The 10,643-nt window shown below is 43.8% G+C and overlaps 1 protein-coding gene across 8 annotated transcripts; it reads right to left on the bottom strand.

The window, feature by feature from the left end:
- Positions 1 to 2,151: 2,151 nt before the first annotated feature.
- LOC125523149 lies at positions 2,152 to 8,020 on the bottom strand. 8 transcript variants are annotated; one of them, XR_007290118.1, is made up of 4 exons: positions 6,587 to 8,020; positions 4,953 to 5,434; positions 3,910 to 4,750; positions 2,152 to 2,644 (listed from the first exon to the last, which is right to left on the bottom strand). XR_007290118.1 is itself a non-coding variant. In XM_048688207.1 (2 exons), exon 1 carries the CDS (start codon positions 7,944 to 7,946, stop codon positions 6,594 to 6,596), a length of 1,353 nt encoding a protein of 450 aa, XP_048544164.1. In that variant the 5' UTR covers positions 7,947 to 8,020; the 3' UTR covers positions 2,152 to 2,644; positions 6,587 to 6,593. The 8 variants fall into 8 exon arrangements, 1 of the variants encoding a protein (XP_048544164.1); XR_007290120.1 differs by having other exon boundaries at positions 3,910 to 4,722; XR_007290119.1 differs by having other exon boundaries at positions 3,893 to 5,434.
- Positions 8,021 to 10,643: the final 2,623 nt, after the last annotated feature.

Below are 10,643 nucleotides of genomic sequence, written 5' to 3'. Positions count from 1 at the left end.
CAACGTCAACGCCGGTGGTGCTACACCCGCTGCACCGTATGTGATTCTATCCTTCCTGTTCGAGATCGTGATAGAATTCATGCTTCTAGTATGTTCCCTAGATGTGATATGTTCATCTGCTATGCTAGTTCGCATGATTAGTTTAATCTCTGCTGCTGTGGTCATGATTTATCTTCTGTTTATTCGGATTAAATCTCGTAGTAATTTGCTCATATTTCCAACACCGCATCTCTTGTCATTGGATCGGACTGGGAGGAGGGGTGGAGAGGGCCGGATCCAGCAGCAAGGACCGGATCGGCAGCATGGCGGCTGCATCCACCTCTCTTGAACGCCATAGAGTGAATCCCTGCCGTGGAGGCAGAGCTGTGCGGGGCTGGCAGTGAGGAGTGGCGAGGAGGAGAAAGATCAACGGATCTGAGGAAGTGTGTGACGGCGGCGACCTGGAGGAGGCGGTGCGTGACGGTGGCGACCTGGAGGCGGCGGCGACCTCGTTCCCCGGCGGTGGCGGCGGCTCCTCTCGGGGCTGGGGCATCTTCTCTCGGCGGCGGCGGCGGTGGCTCCTCTCGGCGGCGGCGGCGGTGGCTCCTCTCGGGGCTGGAAGCTGAGATGAAATAGATCGAGATTGAGGGAGCCTCGTTGGCTGTTTGTTTTAGGTGCGGAGTGAGATACGAAAGAAAAACCAGACGAAAAAAACCTATGAAGATTAACCTACGAAAAAAAAACCCGGACGAAAGTGGTGGGACGAAAATTGACCGGCGGAGACTACCAACTGCTCTATTAGGAGTAGAGATTACTAATACTATGAAATATTGGTATATACGGAGATTTCACTATGGACTATATATGGAGCAAAATGAGAGAATCTACACTCTAAAGTATGTATATATACATCCGTATATAGTCTATAGTGAAATCTCTAAAGGTCTTAATTTAGAAACGAAGTGAGTAGCAAACATGCCCGTGCGTTACAATGAAAGGAAAAAAACAAATGCTCCTAGCACAATAAACACAACTCTAGACTCCTCTACAGGTCCACGTTATCTATTTCAACATAGCGCCTCATCTGTGTTATCACTTATCATCATTCCAAAAAACCATGATCGCATTGTGTCTGAACGTGGCCAATCCCATGGTGACGATCTCGGCCTTGGTCTAAACCCTAAACCCACTCACACTTGCTTTTTTAACTTTCAAAACTAATCTCGGCAAGATAGACATGACGTCCGCCCTTCCCGCTACAACCTACACCATACACCATCCCTCATACGCTACACTCACTTTTAAATTGTATAATTGTTTTTTCAAAATGCATCAACATCCTTTTTTTAATACACACAAACACTTTCTAAATCACATGGAGTTCTTAAAACAGAATATATATGTTTTAGATTATGAAAAAAAAGCACATGCCATTTTTTGGAATTACATGAAAAAAAATCATATAGAAAAGAGTTTTTTTTTTCAAATTATATGAATATTATTTTAATACAAGAAAACTTCTATTAAAACTTCACAAAATAAATTAAATGGTGAACGATTTTTAAAAATTACCTAACATTTTTAAAAGGAAAAAAACATTTTAAATAACAAAAAAAGAAAAATGCATGAAAAAAAATCAATTGGTATTGTTGCCCTCACCAACATGACCATAAATTCTCATCGTACATGGATCCTGTGGCTTCTTTTATATTTCCTTTTCATCCTGAAGACCCAATCCTCATGAACTTGACATAGTTGTTAGCTGTAAGTAAAGAGACATCTAAGTTCAATGTGATTCATCTCATCAACCAAAATGAAATAGAAACTTCCCAGAAAAAACTGCCTAGCCACTCTCTGCACATTAGTGTTTGTACTTTGTTGCTCAGTATGAGTGTTTTGCGGACTTGTGATGCTATTTAATTGCCGATGTGTAACAACAGGAACCTGGAAATCACACCTGGTGAGGTAAGCTCTGGAGAATCCTTGGCTCCAAGAGAGGCAGAGAAGCATCAGGATGGAGGTGCTGATGGTGGCAGCAAGCCAAGCAAAGTCGAGCTAACGGAAGAGCAGAAGGTGCGCACAGAGGCCTTTTTTATGCCCCCTGCTTTCAGACTTTTGAACATGGAGAAGGTTTCTGAAATTCCTGAGCATACTTTTTGATAGAGGACCTGATGCTCTCAACACAAATTTGAGTACATTTATCTGAGAATTCTGAAGCTCTGAAGTTTAATGTTTGCATGCAGCTCTAGTACAGCCAAGCCATCATTTGTGCAGAACATACTCATCCAGAATTTGAACTCATCACAAGCATGTCAATAGAAGAAATTAACTAACTCATCCACTCCACTCATGCAGATAAAAGCTAAGTTCTCTCACTCTAAGTTACTGATAAATAGATCATCTCAACTAAGGACATAGATTGAAAGGCGGGTCACAAGCAGATAAAACCCAAGCCTTCCAAGTTCCAACACAAACATCAGTACACAACATAAAAAGAAGTCTTAGGTGTCAGTGCTGGTCAAATTCAACCTGCTGACAACATATCCTGCTTACATACATACGATACTTGATACGGACATGTCATACTACATCAGCGCCATCTTGAACATCCGCCATCCTACTCCAGATGTATGGCCCAAGCAAGATCAAGCTAGCGAGCTTAGATCTGCATACATGTATTTAGTTAGTTGGAAATTTTAGGCAGCCGCTGTTGATGCAATGGGAATCTTTCCTATCCCATTTTCTTAGGAAGGATGCATGTGCTAAATAGCAGAGTACAGTATAGCTTAACAACAAAGGCACACAAGCTGCCATAGTATATTGCAGCCTAGAAGGAACATAGACAAAAACTTGGCAGACCATAACAGGCGAACCCTATCTGTTCTTGAAAACATAACAATGTAAATAAGAAGTGCTCATAAATACAAGACTCAAGGACTTCAAACATCAACCTACTGGTTATGCAACATTCTTATTTTGAACATCACTGTTGAATTGAATGAATGATGTTGTAGTAAGTGCTAAGTATGACTAATGATGCAAACGTGAAAGCCATTTTCTCTCCTCAAGATATGGAACAATAAAAATTATCTTTCCAAACTATTGAGTAATCTTACTTTGGAATTAACATTCTCAAATCACAATCACATATAATTGTCAAACATGCATGCAGAACCAAACCATGAATTGACTACCTATCCTAGCTAGTTGGACAAGGTAGTCAAGCCCAATAGAACAATAATTAACTTTCTTTATAACCATGGGAGTAGAAATTTGAAGCAACTGCACGGTTGATGTAATGGGAATTTCCTATTTGCTAAATTGCAGAGTACAATATAGCTCAAGAACAAAGGCACACAAGCTATTTGTTCGTGCTTCCCAAGAATCCCAGAGCTATCTTATTGCAGTTTGGAAGCAAGGTTAATACAAAATAGCAGACCTTAACATCTGAATTCTATGCTCTTGAAAACACACGGTAAATAAAGAATACTCAAACATCAGCTTACAAGTTGTGCAACGTTCTTGTTTTGAACATCATCATTCAGTTGGATGAGTGATGCGTAATTACTAAGTATGACTAAAGAAGTAGTATATGAAGCGGCAAGTGAGAGAGCCATTTTCTCTACTAAGATATGGAGCAATAAGAACTAACTTTCTAAACTGGTATGTAATTTTTTTTTCATTGATCTTCTCAATGTGTCTGGCTAAATAGACTACAACAACGCCCTTGAGTACTGTTGTTCTTAAAGAAAATCATCTGGCAGCAAAAGAAACAACCGAAACGACATGAACTAAAATGATCATTACAGAAATCAAGGATTATGACAGACATTTCACCAAGCAATCATTGAACATATGAAAAACTAGTATCTTGTCATGCTGGAAGGTGATTGAACGTATGAAAAACTAGTACCTTGTCATGTGTATTACCTGCATCATAGAAACTTGAGAATGCATTGTAGATATGGATATCCCTGGCGCTGCCACTGTTGCAGAGTCTCTTAAACGTCATTGACTGGAGATGGACCAGGAAGATGCCACAAGATGTCCTTACAAGGGTCACATTGTTTTCCTCGTCGAATCCCACTAAGGCTAGAGGCTTCCTCTTGCCTGCTGCTCCTAGAGGAAGAAGCTTGTCTAGTTCAACAGTCCTTCCGAGAACCCATGTCGCATCATCATGACGAACACCAGCTTTCCACTTCCATAGTTGGGCGCGGAAGCCCAACACAACGATTAAGCCAAGGCCACCATCTTCAGCTGGCATAACCGCGAAAACGGTATCGTCGTGGGCATATGCATTTGGCGTCGGCTCTATCAGTGCCAGCCTCTGCGTGTCCAAATCAAACTCAATTATGCAAGCTCCGCCAAGAACATACGACCAATAGAGTGAATTCCCAATCAAGATAGTGGGAGTGAGGACAGGTTGAAAATATTTCATAGCTGTAGATGCCTTGATCCTGGAATGTAGAGTCAATTGCAAGAAACCACCACATTTGTGGCTAGGTTTGCAGAAAACCACCAACTCGTTAATCCGTTGCAGAAAACACCGGAAAATTTGTTAAGTCATTGCAAAAAGCACTGGTCGGGTGATTTAGCCCGTTTCATCACTTTCTGACAAGTGGGGCCGGGTTGTAATGTGGTGGAACGTTGCAGAAAACCCCTCACCAACATGATCATAAATTCTGATCGTACATGGATCGTGTGGCTTCTTTTATAATTCCTTTTCATCCTAAAGACCCAATCCTGATGAACTTGACACAGTTGTTGTTAGCTGTAAGTAAAGAGACATCTAAGTTCAACGTGATTCATCTCATCAACAAAAATGAAATAGAAACTTCCTAAAAAATAACACGAAAGCCGTGCCTAGCCACTCTGCACATTAGTGTTTGGACTTTGTTGTTCAGTATGAATGTTTTGCGGACTTGTGATGCTATTTTATTGCTGATGATACAATAGGAGCCTGGAAATCACACCTGGTGAGGTAAGCTCTGGAGAACCCTTGGCTCCAAGAGAGGCAGAGAAGCATCAGGATGGAGGTATTGATTGTGGCAGCAAGCCGAGCAAAGTCAAGCTGACGGAAGAGCAGAAGGTGCGCACAGAGGCCTTTTTTATGCCCCCTGCTTTCAGCCTTTTGAACATGGAGAAGGTTTCTTAAATTCCTGAGAATATTGATTGATAGAGGACCTGATGCTCTCAACTAAGGACATATATTGAAAGGCAGGACCCAAGCAGATAAAACCGAAGCTTCCAGGTTCCAACACAAAAATCAGTACGCAACATAAACCAAAGTCTTAGACATCAGTGCTGGTCAAATTCAACTTGCTGACAACATATCCTGCTTACATACATACGCTACTTGATACGGACATGTCATACTACATCATCGCCACCTTGAACATCCGCCATCCTACTCCAGATGTATGGCCCAAGCAAGATCAAGCTAGCGAGCTCTGATCTGCATACATGTATTTAGTTAGTTAGAAATTTTAGGCAGCTGCTGTTGATGCAATGGGAATCTTTCCTATCCCATTTTCTTAGGAAGGAGGCATGTGCTAAACAAAGGCGCACAAGTTGCCATAGTATATTGCAGCCTGGAAGGAACATACACAAAAACTTGGCAGACCATAACAGGGGAACCCTATCTGTTCTCGAAAACATAACAACGTAATAAGAAGTGCTTATGAATACAAGACTCAAGGCCTTCAAACATCAACCTACTGGTTATGCAACATTCTTATTTTGAGCATAGCTCCTGAATTGAATGAATGATGCTGTAGTAAGTGCTAAGTATGACTAACGATGCAAACGTGAAAGCCAATTTCTCTCCTCAAGATATGGAGCAATAAAAATTAGTTTTCCAAACTAGTGTGTAATCTTTCTTTCGAATTAACATTCTCAAACCTCAATCACATATAATTGTCAAACATGCATGCAGAACCAAACCACGAATTGACTACCTGTCCCAGCTAGTTGGACAAGGTAGTCAAGCACAATAGAACAATAATTAACTTTCTTTATAACCATGGGATTAGAAATTTGAAGCAACTGCACAGTTGATGCAACGGGAATTTCCTATTTGCTAAATTGCAGAGTACAATATAGCTTAAGAACAAAGGCACACAAGCTATTTATTCGTGCTTCCCAAGAATCTCAGTCATCTTATTGCAGTTTGGAAGCAAGGTTAATACAAAATAGCAGACCTTAACATGTGAACTCTATGCTCTTTAAAACACATGGTAAATAAAGAGTACTCGAACATCAGCTTACAAGTTGTGCAACGTTCTTGTTTTGAACATCATCATTCAGTTGGATGAGTGACGTGTAATTACTAAGTATGACTAAAGAAGTAGTATATGAAGCGGCAAACGAGAGAGCCATTTTCTCTAGCTTTCCAAACTGGTATGTATTTTTTTCATTGATCTTCTCAATCGCAAACAATTGTTAAACATGCGCGCAGAATCAAACCATCAATTAGCTACATCTTCTAGCTAGTTTGACAAGGTAGCCAAGCCCAATAGAACAATAATTAACTTTCTACATAACCATGTGAACAGAACAAGCAAAGCATGCACCCAATGGCAACATAAAATAAAATAATTAGGCTTACCAGTTGATCAGATAGTTGGTTCCAATAACAGCGGCGGGAAGCTAAAGCAGGGGAGAGCACGTTTGCGATTGAGGAACTGCTCCATCCTTGTACAGACTTTGGTAATTTCATAAGTCTTGACCTCCATTGAGTAACAATCCACATTCTCAATACGAATACCTTTTGGAGCGCCTTGGAAGAACAAGAATCCCTCAGCTGCACCCACTGTGGAAATGGAATAGTCATGATACTGCCCTGGCAGGCTTATGACCTTCTCGAGCTTCCATTCTTGGGAATTATTCTGTAGAGAGGTATGGTAGAGAGCAAAGTAGCCATTCTCACGGACAAGAGAAAACATCTCAAGGGTTCCTTCCCTACCCGTAACAACTGAATTCGGACGTCCACGATAAGAGTTCTGGTGGTGCAGATCTCTGAGCTCCTGATGGTAACCGGTGAGAAGATCGACAGTGGAAAACCTCATGGTGCACGTGTCCAGCACCATCAAATGGTCGCTCCAAGTATAAGGTTCTGTCCAGTAGAAGCGACCGCGCACACAGTCAAAACAGGACATCTGATCCAAAGAAGGGAGGACAGGAGACTCCACCATACACCATTGCATAGTTGTGGACGGGAAGACAAAGAGGACGAGCTTGGTCTGGTATTTTGCTATGCATATCACCTTGAAGGGTTCCTCCTCCCCATTCTCGCTGGTGTTTGGAGCAAGTACAGGCTCGAACTCCCAAAGAGAATCTTGCGGCTGGGCGGCGAGGTCTTCAGGTATGGTTGGAAGCAGCACGTATCTGCTGGACAGGGGGTCGCAGACGGCGAGGTGGAAGTCGGCGGCGTTGCACCGCTCCCGTTCGGTCCACGTGGGGCGGTCACGCGGGGTGAGCTCATTAACGTCCATGAGGATGCTTACTTCGGCGTCGTCTTCGTGGTAGCAACAAATGCGCACGGTGCGGGGGTGGAGGGAGATCCAATCGAGGAGGACGCGGCCGCCGCGGACGTCGCGGGGGCGCCAGCGGGGGCCTTCCCCGTCGTCTTGGACGCCCGGCGGGACGTAGTAGGAGCAAGAAGAAACGACGGCCGGGACGAAGGAGAAATCGGCGGCGCGGGGGGCGAGGGCGCCGGCGAGCGGGGCGGAGGGGTGCGGCGCCTGGGCGTGGTGGAATCCGGCCGCGTCCATGAAGCCGAGGAGCGGAGGCCGGTGCAGCCCGCGGAAGCGGCGGCGGAAGGCGCAGCCTTTGATGACGCGACGGAAGGAGGTGCAGGCGGCGGAGGCGCGGGCGAGCGCGTCCGGGGTGGGCAGGCGGAGGAAGATCTCCTCCAGGAGGTCGTCGGGGATGGGGATGGAGGCCAGCGGCGGCTGCGGCGGCGCCATGACGGCCGTGGTGGAGAAAGGGGATCGAGGGTTTGGGCTTGGGATGCTGGAAGCGACGAGTGAGTGAGTGGGCTGTGGATTGTACGAAGCCATTTAGCGAACACCTGGTACGGCTCCATAAAGCTTGGAAAATTGTACTAGTCTTCAAAACATTTTAAATGAAAATTGTACTCCCTCCGTAAAGAATTATAAAAGCTTTTAGATCATTAAAGTGTGTCAAAAACATCTTACATTATGAGACGGAAGGAGTAATTATCTAAATGTTCTTATATTTCTTTATAGAAAGGGAGTAGTTTAAAGCGTCATTTCTTGTCTCATTTCATCTAGATATACACACTAAAATCTCCAGCTACATTAATATCTCATTAAAACTATATTTTCACATTTGAAATGTAAATTGCTGTTTGAAGCCACATAATTCTTGGCTCCATATAGGTTGGAAAATTTAAATTTTACGTAAAACATCTCGACATGGGCGGAACCCTATATTGTGATGTCGCCTCCACTACTCACCCCCATCACCCCCTTGGTCATCGGCTCGTCGCCGAATGACGCCGCCGGGCCAAGAATGTGTAGTCGACAGTGCGGCGGGGCCTTTTCCTTTCCCATAAGCAGGAGCATATGTGGGGGAGGCTCAGCCCCCTTCGCGGGCATCCTCTTGTGGCTTCACGGTTTCCTTGGGAACGCTTCTGGTGGGAGATTGATTTAACATCCGCCCGGTCATAGCGACGTCAACGGAGTACAAGGACTTCACTCCGATGTCCTCTGATTCGACGTTTAGGGGTAGGCTTGCTATCACCTCCGCTCAGATAGTGCTTACCATCGCGCATCGACGTTGTGTCGGCCTTTAGTGGTTTATGGGATAGTGTAGCGACGATGGGATGCTAGATATGGCTGAGTTCCAACTGGATCTGGCTCATTGGCGTGCCTCCATCAACTACCTGATGATGGGTGCACTACTGGAAAAAAGCTTATAGGTGGGCTAAAATTATTGCCGGGCGATGCATGGCACCCGCCACAACTATTATAGAAAAGTTACAGTGTCAGGTGGAAAAAAGCGTTGGCCACTACTAATGTCTTAGCGTGGTAGACAAAATTCCTCACCCACCACTGTTAGAAATATGCCCTAGAGGCAATAATAATTATGTTATTTATTTCCAAGTTTATGATCAATATTTATATTCTATGCTATAGCTGATATGATTGCCGCATATGCGACTTGAAGAAAAATTCATGGGAATGTGTAGAGTTATAAATGGTAAAACAAGATTCATAGTCTTGCCTCTAGGACTAGCTCAAAGTGTTGATTGATGATTCTGTTTTCCTGATCATGGGCATGACCAAAATGCCGGCAACATTTGAGATCACGATGTTGGAAGAACACTCGAGTTGAATTGACCCAAGTTGTTTATTATACTTAGAGATTATATCGTCTAAAGTCTGTAGTCCATAACATATGAGTTAACATATGTATGATTACTTAAACCATGAGAGTATCGAGTCACTCAGTATCGGACGGTGCACTTTGCGGTTGTTCCAATGTCGTCTGTAACAGGGTGATCATAACGGTAACTTACGGGTTCATTAGAAACGTATAACGAGGAACTAGATAGCTTGAGACTGGGATTTGCTCCTCAGACGATGGAGAGATATTCTTAGGGCCCTACTGGTGTGACGACATTCATCATCGTCTGGACAGACACATGTCACAGGGATGCTGATACGTCCATTTTGCATCATGCTTTTATATCGATATTTATTGCATTATGGGCTGTTATTACACATTATGTCACAATATTTATGCATTTTCTCTCTTATTTTACAAGGTTTACATGAAGAGGGAGAATGCTGGCAGCTAGAATTCTGGGCTGGAAAAGGAGCAAATATTAGAGACATATTCTGCACAACTCCAAAAGTCCTGAAACTCCACGAAAGTCAGTTTTGGAATATATAAAAAATATTGGGAGAAGGAAGCACCAGAGGGGGGCCACCCACCGTCCACGAGGGTGGAGGGCGCGCACCCTGCCTCGTGGGCCACCTGGAAGCCCTCCGATGCCCATCTTCTGATATAAGGTGTCTTTTGCCCTGGAAAAAAAATCAGAAGAAAGCTTTCGGGACGAAGCACCGCCGTCTCGAGGCGGAACCTTGGCGGAACCAATCTAGAGCTCCGACAGAGCTGTTCTGCCCGGGATACTTCCCTCCGGGAAGGGGAAATCATCACCATCATCATCACCAACGCTCCTCTCATCGGGAGAGGGCAATCTCCATCAACATCTTCACCAGCACCATCTCCTCTCAAACCCTAGTTCATCTCTTGTATCCGATCTTTGTCTCAAAACCTCAGATTGGTACCTGTGGGTTGCTAGTAGTGTTGATTACTCCTTGTAGTTGATGCTAGTTGGTTTATTCGGTGGAAGATTATATGTTCAGATCCTTTATGCATATTAATACCCCTCTGATTATGAACATGAATATGATTTATGAGTAGTTACATTTGTTCCTGAGGACATGGGAGAAGTCTTGCTATAAGTAGTCATGTGAATTTGGTATTCGTTCGATATTTTGATGAGATGTATGTTTTCTTTCCTCTAGTGGTGTTATGTGAACGTCGACTACATGACACTTCACCATTGTTTGGGACTAGGGGAAGGCATTGGGAAGTAATAAGTAGATGATGGGTTGCTAGAGTGACAGAAG

The sequence above is a fragment of the Triticum urartu genome, chromosome 7 (assembly GCF_003073215.2).
Source record: "Triticum urartu cultivar G1812 chromosome 7, Tu2.1, whole genome shotgun sequence".
Taxonomy (NCBI): Eukaryota; Viridiplantae; Streptophyta; class Magnoliopsida; order Poales; family Poaceae; genus Triticum; species Triticum urartu.
This window is presented reverse-complemented; position numbering and strand designations above follow the sequence as displayed.

Bases quoted from the DNA above. Each gene is read 5' to 3' on its own strand.
- LOC125523149 (XM_048688207.1), bottom strand. From the start codon at position 7,946: ATGGCGCCGCCGCAGCCGCCGCTGGCCTCCATCCCCATCCCCGACGAC.